Below are 19,579 nucleotides of genomic sequence, written 5' to 3' on the forward strand. Positions count from 1 at the left end.
TTTCATAAAAACTAACAACGAAGCATTCAAATCAAGTTATTTATATTAGCGATTCTTAATGCAATTTATATTAATGAACATGTAACTCACTAATATATTTGTAAGATGTGATTAGAATAGTTAATAGAGAAATGTAGTAAAATAATGAACATGTAACTTAGTGCCATGTATTGTGTTAATTTATCAAAATAACATATAGTGTAATGCATTCGATATTAAGTATGTACATATTTATTGTTTAATTATGTTTATTAATATTCATACATGATTCATCAATTATATTATCATTCTTATTTTTTCTCCAAGTTAAGTGAATTTAAAAAAACTGAAAATATATGTTCTTTCTGAAACTTGAAAAAAAATACTTATAATATTTTTAAATATAAATTGCATAGCATTAATCATCAAACTAACAGAAATGCGTGCAATAAACGGGCACATATGCACATATACTATACTTTACTATTACTATTACTATTTACTATTTTACTATATAGTACTAATGAAGAAACGACTTGGGACACGTGTCATACTCTCATTAAAAAATTTTCCGCCTATTTTTTATTATTGACATGAAAATTTTTTATACTTGACTTCATATTTAAGGAAACGATTAACACATTGTAATATTTGTTGATTGGCTATAAATATATGTGATCTATTGATACATTATATTTCCTTATGTAATCCTATAATTTTTGTTTATTAAACTTGGTTTATTAAAACTAAAATTAAAATTAAAATTTGGTTTATCAAACCGTTATAGTAACTAAAGTGATCCAACCAAAAAAGATAAAAATAAATATTAATTTATGTATGTATGCAAAGTTGTTAAAATCGCCATTCTAGTTTGAATTGTTTAGAGAGGTAGAATCGAATCGGTAAAATCGAATTGTAGAATCGTACGATTCTACAAATAAACTTAAATATATTAAAAATATCTAGTTTCTTATCATTATTATCCAATTCAAAAGTTTAAATTTATGAATTAAAGTTTCTTTGACTCTTTTTTTAAGAATATAACGAAAACATTATAATAATTAGTTTAAATTTACATACCGATTAAGAAATATATTTTTTAAAAGTTTTCATGATGGAACATTTGAAATTTATGTGTATATGTGAAAGAGATTAGTAAAAGATGGTACATAAGAAAAATTAAAAATACTTCGTACTAAATTTGCAGAATCGAATTATTAAATCGTAGAATCGTAGACTCGTGTTATGATTCTACTTTTTAAAATTTTATTCCGACTAGAATCGTAAGATTCTACAACTTTAAAATTCTACCTACGATTCAAATCGCTTGCTTGTTTTTAGATCGTTAAATCATAGATTAGAATCGCAAAAAACAATGTATATATGATAAGTTAAATTTTATGTAAATAAAAAAATATACATATAAATCTTTATTATTTGAACTTAGATAAATAATTATCACATTAAGCTAACTATGACTATTTTTCCAACTAAAATCCTCCTATTGAAGATGCTTAAAATTTAATATGTTTCAATTTTCAATACTTAGTATGAGCGTATGTTTCGATATTGTTATATATAATGAATTATTTATTAATATTAATAATAATAATATTATAACAAAAATAAAGACTAAATAATTAAAGTTATATTGTAATAAATGAATTAATTTAATAAAATATTATCACTATTCATATCATTAACTATTTATAATATTTGTATTTTACCGTTAGCATCGTAATTCGTAACTATGATAACAATGCGTTATGTTATGCATGAGACAACAATGCAGGAAAAACAATTTGCGTGAGCAAATAAACGGAAACCAAAGGTACCTTTTTAATTGGATTTGTGAAAATTGAAACCCGTTTCTGTTCTCAAGTCGTCCCCCGAATTCCTCAAACCATTTCTAGGTATTCCATCTTCTCTTCTTTCAGTTTAGTTTTTTCTTTTTTATCTGTTACAATCTTTCTTCTACTGGTTTTCCCTCTTTATCATGGAATTCAACGAAGCCTTTTACCAAATTAATACATTCAAATGTGTCACGCTTGAGGTAACAAATTAGGATATACGCGATTGTTGGCATAATTGAATTTCGATGTTTCTGCCCATTTTCCTTCCATGTTCGTTAACTTTGGATGGGTTTCTTTGCCTTCAAATTCAATTTTCTTTCCATCTTTTTTTTTGTTTTTTGTTTTTTTTTTTTTTAAATTTTTTTTTAAATTCTAGTTACTGTAGTTTTTCGTTTATTACAAGTAATTTCGAATTCTTATGAATGAGATTCTTTGGCTTCAATTTCAATGTCCTTTTAAATAAGATTTTTTGTTAAAGAATCGTGTCACTTAGCGTTGTCAAGCTTAGCTATTGTAATGTTGATTGAACAACAATTTCATCATCTCTATGATTTGGTTTGGTTGTTAGAGGGAATGTTTTGAAGGCCTTGTACTCTTGTAGGCAATTGTTTGTCTTTTCCTCAATATTTGCAACTTTTGAATTTCTTATATCAATTCTATCCCTTAAGGGATGTCTTCTCGTCTATCAAAGTATTTGCATTTTCGTTACTTCTATCTTCCTACTATGATCATTTCTAAAAGCTCAATATTCTGATCTATTGAGTAGCGTTGGTCATTAGATCGTTCGATAAAACTTATCGTTTAACATTGAGGGCACATCTCGATTACATAATAATTCAGTAGCTATTCTCCATTTTTGTCGCCCATACTTAATTCTATGGGTCATATCTTATTGGATGTCACAACTTGTCTGAAATATGGGCTCAAGATATTTGAAGTATTCACTTGAAGTGATTTCTTTCTTTTCTAGCTTTATAATGTCTCTTGTTATCTTGTTTATGCTAAAATTACACTCCATGTACTTTGTCTTGCTCCGACTTAATTTGAAATCTTTTGACTCCAACTCGTGTCTCCATCGTTCGAACTTAGCACTTACCCCTCACTGGTCTCATCTACCAAAACAAGGTCATCACCAAAGTCTCTTTGTGCTGAATGAGTTATCTGACCGGTGCGAAAAGTAAGGGGCTTATGGTCAAGCCTTGATGAAGGCCAATTGTGATTGGAAAATCATTTGTTGTCTCTCCACATGTTCTAACATTCGTCATTTCTTCTTGATACATATTTTGAACTATATTACTGTTTTTCTTGAGAATGTCTTTTTTTGTCATTGCCCACCAAAATACTTTTCTTGGTAGCCTGTTATATACTTTTTCCGAGTCGATTAAATCCATGTATTTCTTAGATATGCCCTTCTTCGGGGAAACATTATTGTTAGATAAAAATGTTAATCTTGTATGTATGCTATGGTATTTTTGGATAAAAACATAGTTGGTTATTTTGGTTAATCTTCCCAAATCTATGCTTTTCAGTGGAAGTCTAATGTTTTTCTCGTCTCGCACGAGCATATTGTTTAACCTTGTCATTTATAGCTCTCTTGTTTTGCTCGATTGCAAGCACTTATTTTCTAACTCTAACCTTTCTAATTCTCTTTCTTTGTGGTCCGTCATTTTGACCAGGTGGAAAATGGGGACTTATTTTGAATTGAATACAGGTGCGAAGATTCCTTCTATTGGTCTCGGTACCTGGAAAACTTCTCCTGGAGATGTTGGCCGAGCTGTAATTCATGCTGTTCAGGTTTGTTTTATTGTTTTTGTTATTATTCTTTTTTCTCTCCCTTATTCTGATAATTGGTTAAATCATTCCGTAGTGCTGAAATTAAATCTTATAATACGCCAACAAAGCATATTTAACATCGATTTCTTTGTTTGTCCATATTGTTTTGTATATAGGCCATATTTACATAAATCCTTTCATGTGCAGGCTGGTTATCGGCATATTGACTGTGCTTCCGTATATGGCAATGAACTAGAGGTAAGTAATATTTCGATTGGTTGATAAGTAAGGGAATTCCACTTAATTATGTTTAATCTCTTTCAGACCAACTTGCTATGTCCATAGACACCTCCTCAATTTCTATTTTGTTTTAAGTTTTTGATTTTTCATTTGCTATCAAATTATGTGATTGAATTTGTTTTGAATGTTTTATCAGAAAAAATGAATTACACTACGACAAGAATATATTATCACAATGTTTTATATAGTTAGTATGTTGTGGTTTCGTATTTTCTTATAAATAACTTTATTATTGATGGAAACTGAGGTTTTTAACCGATTTCAAACAATTGAATAAGAAAGAAGAACAAACCTTAAAGAGAATAGAATGTGAAACAAAAGGGTATTGTATTTCAATGAATATAATCCTTGTATATTAGGAGTTTATTTAAACTTGACTTGTACTAAAAACCGAGCAATTACAACAGAAAAACCACCTATGCATCAGTTCTAATAGACATGTTGACTAGGATATACAATTGTAACTACTTAAGAAACTCTTGTACCATCAAGTGTTACCAAATTGCTTGTCTTGAATAATCCCTTAGGCTTGTCTTTTGGAAACTAAAATAGCTTCTCCTTTTCTGATAGTATTGGCTCTTTGATATATAATCTCAAAACCCCCCATCCCTTCGAACTGGGGAGGCCTTAAGTTCATGCCTATTTTTCCTAGTAGTTCAGTAAACTTAGCAGAAGGTAAAATTTTAGTTAAAACATCAGGTAACTGATGTTGAGTTGGCAAATATGAAGGTTTCAATAAACCTTCTAAGACTTTTTCTCAACTGTAGTGGCAATCCACTTCGATATGCTTAATGCAGCGCAACTATGACACACTAGATTCTTTGGGAAACTGGTTGTCACAATTTAAGGTAATAAGCTTTAAGTTGCAAACACCTAATTCTGTAAGGGGCCTAACTACCCAAGTGACTTCAGCTGCCGCGACCTTGCCTCAGAGCTAGATCTAAGCATAGTTCCTTGTTTAAGAGACTTGCCTAGCAATAATATGTAACCAGTTACATATTTCCTAAAATCTATGCAAGCACCAACCCCCCCCCCCCCCAATCAATGTTTGAAAAAAGATTGCAAAGTTAGATGATTACTGACACATGTGGCAAAAACATGATTCAAAGTCTGCTTTTGGGCAAGCCAATGGGAATCCTTTGGCTACTGCATAATTGACTTAAGGACTAAACATAATGAGAAGTTTAAGCCTTGTATTAGTGAGGAAATTCAATTTCCTACAAGGCTCCAATGGTGTTGGGTCTTTTTAGTAATTCATCTTCTGAAGATGATAGTTTTAACCAAGTAGGTAATGATGTAACAAGACTTAAAATTTTTGAAAACCACCATCAGCTAAACGTTCTTTGGTGAAACTTTTGTTGATGTAAAACATCAGTAGCTAAATAGACAATTCTATTCCAAGGAAGTAGTTAAGTATCCTAAACCTTTAATGCTCAACACAAAGTCTAAGTGACTTTTTATTTTGTTAGTCTCATTTGGATTTTTATTTGTTAAAATGACATATTCCACATACATTGTAAGAGAAGTCATATATCAAGGCCTTGTTTCTTAACAAAGAAGGAATAATTATTTTTGGACTGATGATAGCCTTAATTAAGAAGTTATTGGGCTAACTTGACAAACTATTGTCTTGAAGTTTGTTTAAGTCCATACTAGGACTTGACAAGTTTGCAAACCTTATTCCCTTCTCTAAGATAGCCTTTAGGATTTTGCATGTATACATTCTCGTATAATTCTGCATGCAAAATGTATTGTTCACATCAAGCTGATGATCCTCTATTAACACCAACAAGTGAACCCCTTATGGTTGTCATTTTGACCACTAATAGATGGTCTCATCATGATTAAATTCCATTTTTTTTCTATTATAGCCCTTTGCTACTAATGCTGCCTTGTATCTCTCAAGGATACCATTAGCTGAGTTTAGCTTTGTACACCCATTTAGATCATATTGCTTTCTTTCCAATGGCAATGGAACGAATTGCGAACTTTTGTTCTTTTCAAGTGCATGAATCTTTTTTTCCATTGCTTCCCAAAGGGGGTCTAGCAAAGCTTATTTTACATTTTTTGGTTCTTTATGAAATGTTCGATTAACCGAAGACCCAGCTAGAAATTCAAAATTTACCAAGCCGCACTAGTGATTAGATGACTTTGGCAGTAATATTCATCCAAGTGTTCACTACTATTGTGAGTTCTTAAGGATCTTCTAGGTCCATGTTGAATGTGTCGCTCACCGGTTGTGAGAAAAGAAGAATCAAAATAAACAACTTCTTGTGCTGAGGAAACAAGAGGTATCACCGAACATTGTATGCTCCGCCTAAGCAGCTCATCAAAAGTGTTGTCCTATTGGTTCTTGAGCCAAAGGAAGCATCTCTACAACCTCTTACTATTTAGAGGGAAATACACAATAAAATTTGTTTTAAAATGTGAGCTTTCTTTCTTATCAGTATATTGAAAGGGAAAGAAATGCTCATACAAAATCACATCTTTAGAAATAATTACAACATTTGTTTTAAGGTCATATACCTTGTAACCCTTCTGACTCAAAGAGTATCCAATAAACACTTTGTTTGGCTCTAGGCATAATTTTATACCTATCTATCTTTAAAGTTCTAACATAGTACAAGCATCCAAACACCTCAAGGTGTGAGTTGTTAGGTTTATTTCCATACAATGTTTCACAAGGAGATTTTTCTTGTTGAGGGGCATAATGCTTATTAAGTGAACTGCACTTTGAATGGAATCTCCCCAAAAATATAGAGGGAGATTATCTTGGAACTTATAGGCTCTTGCAGTTTTCAAAATGTGTTTTTGCTTTATTTTAACCACCTCATTTTGTTGGGATTCTTGACACAATTAAACTATATCCGTTGTTAGATGTAGAATTCTAAGGTTGCCCCAGTCTTAACAAACTTAACAAACTTAACCGAAGCTTCTAGTTGTCTTTCCATAAAAGTAACAATTTGTTTAAATACATTAACAAATTCAAACTTTTGTTTGACAAGGAAGATCCTACTCATTTTGCTAAAGTGATCCACCACAAAAATGAACATGTTAGAAGTTTTGGTAGTAAGATGCCTTAGGGCCCCAACACATCTATGTGCTATTATTCCGAAGGTTTTGAAGACTTTTTTTGACAAAGAAGGTTTTGTAGACTTAGTTAAAGATTTTGGATGTACGCTTCTAGTTTGTCTAGCTAATGGAAAAATAATTCATATTCTGTTTGACTTAATTACCTTCTCATCTATATCAAGAAATAAAATTTGTAATATGTTAATAGGTAGGTGTCGCAAACGTAAATGCCACATTTTATCCATATTAGCAACATATTGGACATTAGCAGCTAAACTTAAGCCCTTATTATGGTTATGTTTTCTTTGTAAGCAGTCAAGTGCTGAACTAGGGGCCTTAGCTATAGCACTATTGTACACATACAACCCAAACTTTTGTCTACCAAGAAGGTATTGCTTCTGCATCAATAATTCCTAATTCACTAGCACAAAGAATGACTGTATTTTAAATCATATATGATTTTGTCAATTATACTCCTTCCATCTCTCTTATTTCGCACCTAGTGCAAAATGGGTGAAATTAGTGGAAAGGGAAATTAGTTTAGAGAATGAGACAGAAAACAAGTGGAGAAATGAATTTTAAGATGGAGAGAGAGAATGTGTTTGTCAATAAGATTAAAAGAATGAGGGTAAGACCATTGCCAAAAAAGGAAAATAGTCGGAATAGTAATAAGTGAGACAAATAAAAATGGGAAGTGATGCAAAATGAGAGGAACATAAGGAGAATAAGATTAAATTTGATTTGGGGTACACCGTACATATAAGACATTTTATAAGATGATATTGTCATTCAAGATAACTTCCAATAGTTTTAACAAGCAACCTTCAGCCGGACAATAATAAGTGGTCATTAGAATGCAAAGGCTTATATGTGGAAAACATATTTAAGCTATGGCACATATGGTCTAAGGCTTTACTATCAATTACCCATTCATGCATATCAAAAGCAGATAAACAAAATACTATCAAGTGTGAAGAATTGGCATAAGTATTGTTTGGTTGGACTCTTTGTTTCCCTATCAGATCCAAATATGTTGATATTATGTTGGGATAAACTTTGTAGTTACCATCCCTTCTTCACTCTAAACATCAGTGATATTGGCGGCATTAATTAAAGTACAGCAACAGGCTTGGTATCTTCCCTCTTCCATGTATTTCCTTTGAAATTAAAGGGAAACCAATTAGTTTCCAGCAGCTATCTTTGGTGTGTCTTCTGATTTTACAATGGTTAGAATGTGTCCAGTTTCATTCATGCTCTTCTAAACCCTTTCTCTTGAAATTTCCTTTTCTCAACTCTACATACCAAAGATTCATTAACCTCAACTGAACTCAACTTAAGACGTGATTCGCCTTGCCAGAGAATCCTATATCCTGGGCAAAATTAGGTAATTTTGTCGTAGTGAGCATATTAGACCTCACATGACTGTGTCCATTCTTGTTAAGAAGCTTATCACTCTATTGTTTTGTTGTATTTATAGCTCTTCTTGGCTAATTTACAAATGCAAGAAGCAGAGGCCACATAAGAGCAAGTTGGATAAGGATTCAAACTATCTAATTCATCTTTGAGGGTCTTTATTTTGGTGATAAATCTACAATCTTCATGTTTGGTGTTTGTACCAATTTATTCAACTCTTATTGTAAGGAAAAAAGTTAGGCATTAGAACTCTGACTGTATCTCTCATTTAGTTCATTCCAAATTTTTCTAGCTGTTTTGTACGAGGGGATACTCTTAGCTATACAATCATCTAGCACAACAATAAGTCAATAATCCATCCCATGACTACGTTGTTGACCCAGTTCCATGTCATTCGAGCTGCTGAATTATTACTTGGCTAAGGTATAGATCCATGTACGAAAACCTACTTGTTCTTTCCACTTAAGGCAATAGTCATTACTCTTTTCCATTCTACAAAGCCACTACTAAATCAACAATATAGTGAAATGAACTTGGATTCATGGTAGGATCAAGGCTATTATTGCCATTTTGTTTTGTATTTCCTTGATTCTTATGGTTTACGATGTTTGCAAATGGAATAGACACAGAAAGAAACAAAAAGAGGAAGGAAATAGAAAACGAATTCCTAGGTTCAAAGAAAAAGAAGAAATACAAAATGCTCTTTTTTGTAAAGAACTTTTGATTCAAGAATCGAACACAACTGGCATGATGACTTATGTCGGCTTCGATGCTATGTTGGAAAGTGAGGTTATTAACTGATTTCAAACAATTGAACAAGAAGAACAAAGCTTAAAGAGAATAGAATGTTAAACAAAAGGCTATTGTGTTTCAATGAATATAATACTTGTACATGAAGAGTTTATATAGACTTGACTTGACTAAAAATTGAGCTATTACAACTGAAACCTATACTTTAGTTCTAAAAAACATGTTGATTGGGATTTATAACTACTTACTCCTATAACATCAACTGTTGGCAAACTATGTCTTGAATAATCCCTGATACACGTGTCTGTAGGCTTGTCTTCTGTAATCCAAAATAACTTACTTATTCTTCTTTGCTATAGAATTGACTCCTTGAGATATATAATCTCAATAGTTATTATTATTTTTTTGATCTCTTTTGTTTGGTGGTGGGTGCTATGAAAGTTATTTCAAGTCAGAAGAGGTGTATCTTATATTTTCCTATGTCATCATTTTTATTGGTTAGACTTGTTTGATTCTTATTGTTTTTAGGTTGGGGAGGCACTCAAGGAGTTATTTGCTAGTAACGTAGTCAAACGTGAGCAACTTTGGATCACATCAAAGCTCTGGTTAGTTTTTAATCAACCTGAAAATGTGAAGAAAGGAATTGTCATCCCCAAGAAATTTCTGTATTGATATTGCGATACTGTTATCTTAAAACTTTTTGTGTTGGTTTTGTCTTGCCTGATAAGATAATCTGATGAGAATTTACCAAGATTACTACTAATGCTATACCACTGATTATAATAAAGCTAGTGGTGATTGTGCTTCTGTTAATTTCCCCCTTGTATTGCTACTGTTAATGATGAATTTTGAAATGTCGGTCTTCTGAATTGAGTTGATCTCATCAAATATTGGTTTATTTAACTTGAAACAAGGTAATTAAAACATGCTTTAATTGCAGGCAATAATGATTCAATAATCTGTACAATTATCTGATGTAAATGTTCGATGGTTGTGAAATTTTGCAGGTGCAGTGATCATGCTCCAGAAGATGTTTCCAAGGCATTGACAAAAACTCTCAAGGATTTGCAGCTTAACTACATTGATCTTTATCTTGTATGCCGCACTACTTCAAATTCTTACCGAGGATGTAACTTTACTCAAATATTTTGTAAAGAAAATTGGCTACTACTCAATTTCATATTATATATTTGTCTTAGTTTGTATTTTAGTGATTGATTACCGCTCCTCTGGAGATTTAATCTCTGAATGGCTTCATTTACCAAATTGTTTTTGCAAAATTGATGGTTAATGATTCAACTTGGTGCCTCTTTGCAATGTAGATTCATTGGCCAATCCGTACAAAACCAGGTACTGAGGGATTTAAAGTTGAAAATATGGCTTCTTTGTGCCTTCATGAAACATGGGCTGCAATGGAGGGTTTAGTTGCTTCTGGTCAGGCACGGGCAATTGGAGTGAGTAACTTCTCCACCAAGAAGCTGGAAGAATTAATTTTGAATTCCAAGGTTCTTCCTGCTGTGAACCAGGTTGAATGCCATCCTGGCTGGCAGCAGTCTGCCCTTCACGATCTGTGTAAATCTTCTGGTGTTCACCTTACAGTAATAATCTCCTCCTTGCATCTTTGTACTGCCGTGAATCATAGATGCTTCTTTTATTCATTGTGGGCTTGAAATTTCTGTTCTTTTGTAAGATCATGTCCTTTAGATATATTCGTTATATAGTGAAGATGAAATTTATGTTTATCTACATTAATCCCAATACAAATAATCCTAGTTGCCTTAAGATTTTTACCTCTAATTATCTAGTTGTATAACTGTAGATTTTATGTGCTCCATTTATGTCAGTCTATTACTATATCTTGCCTGTGTGTAGGTGTGGGTGTGGGTGTGTGGGCGTGTTACTAACAGGTCTTCAAACATTGTCATAGTTTGTTTACGCCTATCACGATTCTCAATAGAACCCTTGCTCGTCAAATTACTGAGAAGTTGTCTGTGACTTTGGACAGCCAACTTCAAAGCATCTCTGATAGTTTGTTTATCTTTTGTTGCTTGTTTTGATTCTTGTTGGAAGGTTTTTTTGGCGAAATTGAGTTGGACACTAAAGCAAGTATATTTGGCAGGCTTATTCACCTTTGGGATCTCCAGGGACGTTTCTTAAAGGAGATATCTTGCAAGAACCAGTAGTGATCGAGATTGCTGAGAAGCTTAACAAGACTCCTGCACAAGTAGCTCTTCGTTGGGGCATCCAGAGTGGTCACAGTGTCCTTCCTAAAAGTGTAAATGAGTCAAGGATCATGGAAAACTTGGATGTTTTCAACTGGTCTATTCCACCCGAGCTCTTCTCCAAGTTCTCTACCATTAAACAGGTTAGTGTGCCACTGCAACATTTGTGCTCTGGAAGACCATATGATGGATGTATCGGTGTATAATCTTATTTCCCGTTTCTTAATCACAGAAAAGGCTTCTGCGCGGGGATTTTGCAATTCTTGAAACTGGCCCTTACAAATCTGTGGAAGAGCTATGGGATGGTGAAATATGATGCCAATTCTAGATCTTTTCCTGTCATTTAAATTTTGGAGTCGAATTCAGCCTGCGGTTGATCCCAAACCTATTTTTGGTAACCGGATTGAACTTTTTAGTTATATTCCAAACCTAGTTTTGAGACCGAATTTCACGTATCTCTTCTCTTTTCTCTTTTCTCAACCCACAATGTAATTCAAAAAAAAAAGAATTTTTTTGAAATGAAAAAGAAAAAACGCACGTTATTTGTTGAATTTTTTGGCATAACTAAAATCATGCAATCTAAAATGTTTATTTTATTATGAAATTTTAGACATTTTTTAATTAGTAATTAAACATGGTCAAATTATATATTTCCTCCCTTATAAATTACTTGCAACACTTTTCTTTTGGATGTTTCACGATACTTGTAATATTATCCTATTTGCCAAAAAATAACTACGTAATTTTCTATTTAATTCTACTTTTTACGTACTATTATTTGAAATATTATACATATTATTCACTTGAAATAACATTTTTTAATGCTAATTGCAAGTAAAGAAGTATTATTCACTTGGAATATAAAAATCAATGTACACCTAAGACCAGATATTGAACCAATCCAAAACACCTAATCCAAAATTGACCTAATGATCCGAATGAATATTTCTAAGAGTGACAGCTACAAAATTTAGAATAAAATCTAGACGGTTGCATGGTGAAATTAACTCTATGGGGTTGACCCAATATAATATTTTAAGATGATCATTTATAACCTTTAAAACATCACCTTACAATTTCAAAGTAAACAAATAAAAAATAAGTTAGTTGTGGACTTAACATAGTCCCATACAAGACTTTGCTTTATTTTTTTTTGAAACAAAAGAAATTGAACTAGATCATCATCATATCCAGTGTGTTCCGCTTATAGAAAACTATGGTCAGGGTCTGGAGAGGGAAGAAAGACGGCAGCTCATATCCATAGAGAAAAGTGCGGTCAAAGAGTCCCTCGGCTCGAGAAGGATCTTCAAAGAGGAAGAAACCTGCAACTATCCAAAAGCCTGCAACTTACAACCCACGTTGACCATGAATAGTAATCAAATAACTAAAAATATATAATAAATAAAATACGTACAAATAACTAAAAATAAAAATAAAAATAAAGGAGGTACAGAGTGATAAGTAATGGTAATGAACAAAAACAAACGGTGGGTAAGAGGGACGAATTTAGTATTCTAAGACGTGGATAAGGCGCCGCCAACTGCCCCTATCCCTGGTTAGGTTCTTAGAGAGGTGAAGTTCGTGCAGATCACTTTTATTCTGTTCCTCCCACGTTCTCCTAGGTCTTCCCTGACTTCTCTTGCACTCCACTATAATGCATTCGATCCTTCTCACTGGGGCGTCATGGGTCTTTCTCTCCACATGCCTAAACCATCTCAATCTATTCTCCCGCATCTTTGCAGAGAGAGGTGTAACCCCTAATTTCTCCCTGATTTTCTGATTTCTTATCCTATCCATCATAATATTACCATACATCCACCTCAGCATATGCAGAGATAATATCAATAATATTCAAATCGATTTAATTTGAAACTTTAAAACGATATATTTTAAAAAACTCTTATAACAAAAATGTAAAAGTGTTGATCCCACAGTCCTTTTCACCGCCTCACCAATTACACGCGCAAAAACTGAACTGTTAATGTTTTAAAATTCATACTACACCCTACGAAGTAATATTTCAATGATGAATCCTGAAGCGATTGAATTCATTTGTTCAAATTTCCGAGCTAATTCCGGTTGATGTACATTGATTTTCTGAAATTAGGGTTTTCTATATTTTAAGTACAATTACCTAAATCGGAATTGATTTTCTTCCTTCTATATTACTATTTGTTATTTTGATTTGTTGTGTCGATTTATTAAAAAGGGGTGTATTAGATTGGAGTTGCCTGTCCGAAAGAAGTAAAAAGGCTATCAATTGATCCAAGTGTAATTTCAGAAAAAATATTGTGGATGTAATTTGTAAAAAACTTAATTTTTAATAACCGTTTGTTAGTCAATATTAAATAGTGAAAATGTTATGAAAATTTAATAGATATCTCTTACAAGTTTAATGGTCATCCTTGTTTTTCTTCAAGAATTTTTTTTTTTTTATAAAATTCTTTTCAATATATATTATCATTTGAAATTGTACTATTAGGTAATAATAGAAAATTTACAACAATTTTTTTTATAATTATAGTTTTATTATTATGTAAAATTGCACTATAAATTATTCTATAGGTATGATTTATGGGTATAAGTTGCTGCTTTCCTTCCCTCCCTAGACTTTGTTTATAGTTTTTTATGAGCGAAATAAACTGGATAGGATAATAATATGACACTATAAATCATTTTTATTACCACTATTTATTACCAATAATCAAACGGGATGTAAAGTAATAATGCCTTTAGTGAGTCTCATTCATCATACGTGTAGGTTTTAAAGACTAACATAATCCTAATATACAAGTAAGCCTTATTACAAACAGGCTGGCCCGTGCCTAATCATCCTCTTTCAAGCTCAGCCCCATGTGGCATTCCTGTATTCCCCACCTCTTTAACTTGTTTTTCTCCTGGCCCCACTTCCATCAACATTCCAACTCTTTCCCACTCCTTTTACAAGCAAGCACACACAATAGAGAAAAGGAAAAAGTAAACAAAAATTAAAAAAAAAAAAAAACTAAAAAAAATATTCGAATAAGATATCATGATGTAATTAACAAATTAAAGATGAGAAATAGTAGTATTAGTGGGCAGTGGGCACATAATAAATAGAATTGATGAAGATCATATTTATAATCATAATAATGGAAGAGCAATATATAGAAGCATTGGTATCAGCTTGGGCATTCATGTTGTTGTTAGGTTTAATGTGTTGTTGTCTCAGCACTCAATCATCTCATAATATTGATCTTGATGCTGCTAACGCTAGCTGCAGCTGCGACGGTACCGCCTATGGCGCCGTCTAGTTTCTCATATATTTATTATCGGGCTTGTATACAACAAAATCTGTATAAGAAGAGAGTTAACTGCACATCCTAAAATCAATTGGTAATAGAAAGAGTAGTCCATCAAACTTATATGTTAGTCAACTTCTCTCTGATTGTTCGATGAGGATACACATCCACTTATTTTCCTATCTTCTTCTCCCGTGGATTGTTTTGTTTGTTTCTAATGTTTTTGTATATAATTGTCCTTTGACTTTTTTTTTAAAAGTTTAGAAATAGGTAGGTGGTTTAATTAGGATATAATTCGGGAGCCTTAGATTAGATGATGTGTAGTTTTCTCATGTTCATTCAAAGCTCATTTTTGGTTATGTTTTTTGTTGGGACTCAAGTATGTATACATGTTCTTTGATGGAATTTTAGGGTATTGATCTTATAAAATTGTCTTGTCGAAATTTACTAGTGTAGCTTTTTTTTTTCTTCTTTTTGTTTATGTTTATGGTTTGTTTGTGTATTGGTATTAAACAATATTAATGAAAATTATTTTTAATTTTAATTGTCATTGTATTGAAAATGCTGAATTTCAAACATGATTACATCATTGTATTTTAAAGGAAAAATTACCGTGAATAATACAATCTTTCGTTAATTTTCCTATAATAATATCAACTATTGATTAACCATGAATAATACCAACTTGAACGGGTGTTTTCCTAGAAAATCCCTAATATGTTAAAAATCAAACAATAAGTGATTATAAGAGAAAAAAAAATAAAAATTGGAAGATCAGTTAATAAACTAAAGTTAGTATTATTCTAGGAAAATACCCCTAAGTTGGTATTATTTTTGGTTAATCAATAGTTGGTATTATTGTAGGAAAATAAACAAAAGGTTGTATTATTCATGGTAATTTTTTCTTAATTATTTTATACATAAAAATGAGTTGTATTTTTATTATTAACTTTAAGTATAGTTTTAAGCAAAATTTTCTAAGTAAACTACATATTTTCATGATCAAATTTACCTACTACTTTAAAGTATTTCACTTGTACATACTAGAACAAAAATTTGATGAACCAAAATCATTTCTATTTAACCCATAATGTCCATTACTTACACAAGACAAGATAACCTTCTTCTACACTCAATTTCTTATACACCCACTTACACACTTCAACTCTTACAAGTTTAATTTCATACTCCAACTCTTACAAGTTTAATTCCATACTCCAACTCTAACACATACACTTACATACTCCAAACCACTTACACAAGTTAACCTTCTTCCATACTCCTTACACTTTTTCTTTCATATAAATTATGAATTAGAAGTTGCAAAAATCCAGTATAAATACCTCCTTAGCCATGAGATCATTTACGCCACCATTATCAAATCTTTCTAATATTCTTTCTTATATCTTCACTTCATTAAAATCTTACTACCTTAATGTCTTTATTATATTAGTTGAAGAAATTCAAGAAGATGGAGCTTAAAACACTCTTTATTTAGCTTAAATCATTATCATTTTGGAGCATTATTGGGTTATTACTTTGGATACTTAATGCATCATTATTTTTGAAGTTTGGATTTATTTATTTTGGGAGCTTAGAAGATCATCATTATTTTGGGAGGTTGGATTAATTATCTTTGGAGTATTATTATCTATCTTTGAGGGTCTTATTTCTTTTTATTTTTCTAATTAGTACTTAGTACTAATTTTTGGTGTTAATATGTGTGGAATTTCACACTATATTTACTTTATAATATGCAAAATATGAAATATGTTAATATGTTTTAGTAGGAAGTTAGTTTAATAAAATTATGATCAAGATTATATTAAGTACGTTTATGCTAAAAGTATTTTTAGTATATGAAGAACTCTATAGTTTTGGAGACTTTGTTTTAATTTAGATGTAAATTTAGGTTTTTTTTTACGTATAAAACCATCTAAAACCTCAAACATGTTCAGAGGTTCTTTTAGGTGCGTAAACACTTTTTCAACTGAAACAAACGTCGAAAACGTATTTTATTATCGACTAAACTGTCTAAAACTAAGCGTGGAAGATTTATAACTTAAATTTTTAGACACTTTGTGAATCGTTGAAAAAAAATTTGCGATCCTTTTTTGCGTTGAAAAAACCAATATTTTTCCATCTAAAAGCTTTATGTTTTTTGTTGTGGCGTTTATGATTAGAGCTTTGCTAGTCGTAGTCGGCTATGATTTAAATTTAACTCGAATTGAAGATCAATTTGGAAGATTTGATTTTGAATTTTCATTTTGCGTTTATATTGGGTTAAATGTCAATAAATCTAATTTGTTTAAGAATCAACTCGGTTGATTATCAGTTTGATCATAATAAAAGTGTTATTACTCATATTTGAAAACGTAAGTCTCAAAGAGGTTCAACAATGAAAAACAAATGAAAAATATAATGCAAAAGATGAACACAAGTGTTTATGAGGTATCTTGAATACCTCCCCCCTCAAATGTAGTTTATTATAATGAATTCAACAATTACAAGTATAATAAACATTCCTTATCTTGAGAACAATCTCATAAGAGCACAAATACTAAAGCAAAGTAAGAACACTCTCAAGTTTCAAACAATGCAATAGCCCTCTCAACAATATGTGTGTTTTGTGGTGAATGTTACTATAAGTGATGAATCCTATTTATAGGCAAGATATTCATCACTCTTAGTATTCCCTCATAAATCACCATAAACTCACATGTAACATCCCAATTAAAAATCTAATTAACCATGACAATAAACAATAGAGTAATGCACCACATTATTGCATAGTCACTACAAATTCTGACCAAAAACAGAATCCAATGTAGTCTGCTGGACTTCCGCTCGACCGAGCCACTACCTCGCTCGGTCGAGCGAGCTTCCAGTGAAGCTACTGACTTGTTCTGGACATCTTGCTCGACCGAGCCAACACCGCTCGACCGGTCGAGCAAGTCTTTACTCGATCGAGCGGTTGGTCGAGCCGCTCACAGTCTGCTTCTTTATTTGTTGCTTTGATCAAGCAACTCTTATCAATCGTTCAAAACCTTAAATCACCCATATTCGACACATCTTTATCGACCCTCTCTAATGTACAAGACAAAGCATGTTCGATTATATGTTTAAAGTTAATGTCATCATTAAGATTATTGGCACTTGCTTTAACAATATTCACTTTACGGAATGAAATTATGCAACCACTACCAAAACAGAGACTATTCAAACCTACAACTACAATACTTTGAATTGTAAGCAGTAATAAAATGGAGAGCAAACAGAAAATCAAGTAAATTTATCAAAACAGAGATTATGCAAACACTACCAAAATTCAAAATTGAATAATACAAAGATAAGATTATGCAAAAAACAAGTAAAAATATGAAAAAAAAAACTATGGATTCGAATTACAATACTAGATTTAGAAAATTAAAACAAAATAAAAAAAAATACTAAAAATTGTGATAAAATTACTTGAAATAGATGAAAGCCAAAATTACAATCATGGAATCACAAATGAACGGAAGGAGAAGTTGAAAGCCGAAATTTTAGGGATTGTGTTGTAAATGTGACTTTAATTTTATTAATCAAACATATAAAATAAAGTTACATAAACTTAGTAGGTTACAAAACATATAGCAAGTTCAAACCTTTGCTTTACATACACCAAATGCAAACTTCATTATCGGGAACACCATATATCGAACATAGTTACGAGAAGATTTTTTATGTGAACTTGATATTAATTCTAGGCGAGATGGTCTTTCCAAAAACATCATTTCCTCCCTACTACAATGCTTGGGAATATAAACCGGAAATATATTCTGAGATACAAAGAATTACACTAAATTCCTAGCACACGGAATTTAGAACGATGTAAGGAAAACTTAAATGGAACAAGAAACGAAAAATTACAATTGAGGATTGCAAGTTTTCTATGTAAAGTGCTAGAAAAGAAAAGAAAATCAGAAATTGCATGTAGAAAATAACCACACAAGCCTTCTATATTTATAGAATAACTTACACCTTTTCACGAAGCAACATGTTACTCCATGAAACATAAGATCGATTCACGAACTAATGTCGTCTTTCAATGAATCCATCCCAATAAATCTGGTTAATATAACTATATTTAACCGTTAGTAGTTATATTAAAACTAACAAAACGGATAAACTAACTTTGCAAAGAAAACCCGCAAAACAGAGCGAAACTTGCGGGCCGCGACCTGCTGCTTCCACAAAATAGTAGCTTTTCCTTTCTTTCTCGCGATCCGCAAGTTGTTTTACTACTTTTTCGCTCAAAACATAAACTTTGAAATCTTGGGATATTCTCAAATTAATTTATTTAAATTAATTATTTAATTTAATTAATTATAATTTTCGATGACCATTATACGCTCTAAATGACAACATATTGTAGAGGTTAGGGCAAATTTTCTAAGATAGGATTGAATGGGGATATAGGTATCGTTGAGGGAAAATAATGGAAAGAGAAGTTGAAAGGGGGTCGACACTGTAGTTCGCCTTTTTTTAATTGTAATTTCGATTATTTTTATGAGTTGGACAATCTTAGCCACGCTTATGAAATTAATTGTTCTTTAGCCGCACTTATAAGTGTGGCTACAATTCCCTCGCTTAACAAGCGTGCCTATTTAAAATTAATTAGTCATACTTAGTTAAGTGAGGCAAATAAAGTGTAAGTACAGGCCATATTCTTTGTGGTGTATGTTAATTTAATAATCTTTGAATAAGTTTAGGAAGTTGGGTTCAAAATTATATTATACTGATATTAAGTATAATTTATGTTTAAACTAGTGTTAGTATGTTTATGAGTTATTTGTTACATTAGGAATGTTATTACACTTGAAAATTTTTATGTTAGAATTTTTGTTAATATGTTTATGATAACCTTCAAACTAGTTTATAAGGTAGTAAGTTA

At 31.6% G+C, this 19,579-nt stretch overlaps 1 protein-coding gene across 3 annotated transcripts; it reads left to right on the top strand.

Moving 5' to 3' along the window:
- Positions 1 to 1,796: 1,796 nt before the first annotated feature.
- On the top strand, positions 1,797 to 11,932 carry LOC130805263 (NADPH-dependent aldo-keto reductase, chloroplastic-like). 3 transcript variants are annotated; one of them, XM_057670065.1, is made up of 8 exons: positions 1,797 to 1,892; positions 3,509 to 3,626; positions 3,813 to 3,863; positions 9,669 to 9,745; positions 10,148 to 10,235; positions 10,463 to 10,738; positions 11,260 to 11,505; positions 11,595 to 11,932. In XM_057670065.1, exons 2-8 carry the CDS (start codon positions 3,516 to 3,518, stop codon positions 11,676 to 11,678), a joined length of 933 nt encoding a protein of 310 aa, XP_057526048.1. In that variant the 5' UTR covers positions 1,797 to 1,892; positions 3,509 to 3,515; the 3' UTR covers positions 11,679 to 11,932. The 3 variants fall into 3 exon arrangements, with proteins under 3 accessions (XP_057526048.1, XP_057526125.1, XP_057525970.1); XM_057670142.1 differs by lacking the exon at positions 1,797 to 1,892 and adding an exon at positions 1,945 to 2,032; XM_057669987.1 differs by lacking the exon at positions 1,797 to 1,892 and having other exon boundaries at positions 3,342 to 3,626.
- Positions 11,933 to 19,579: the final 7,647 nt, after the last annotated feature.

Source organism: Amaranthus tricolor, chromosome 1 (assembly GCF_026212465.1).
Source record: "Amaranthus tricolor cultivar Red isolate AtriRed21 chromosome 1, ASM2621246v1, whole genome shotgun sequence".
Taxonomy (NCBI): domain Eukaryota; kingdom Viridiplantae; phylum Streptophyta; class Magnoliopsida; order Caryophyllales; family Amaranthaceae; genus Amaranthus; species Amaranthus tricolor.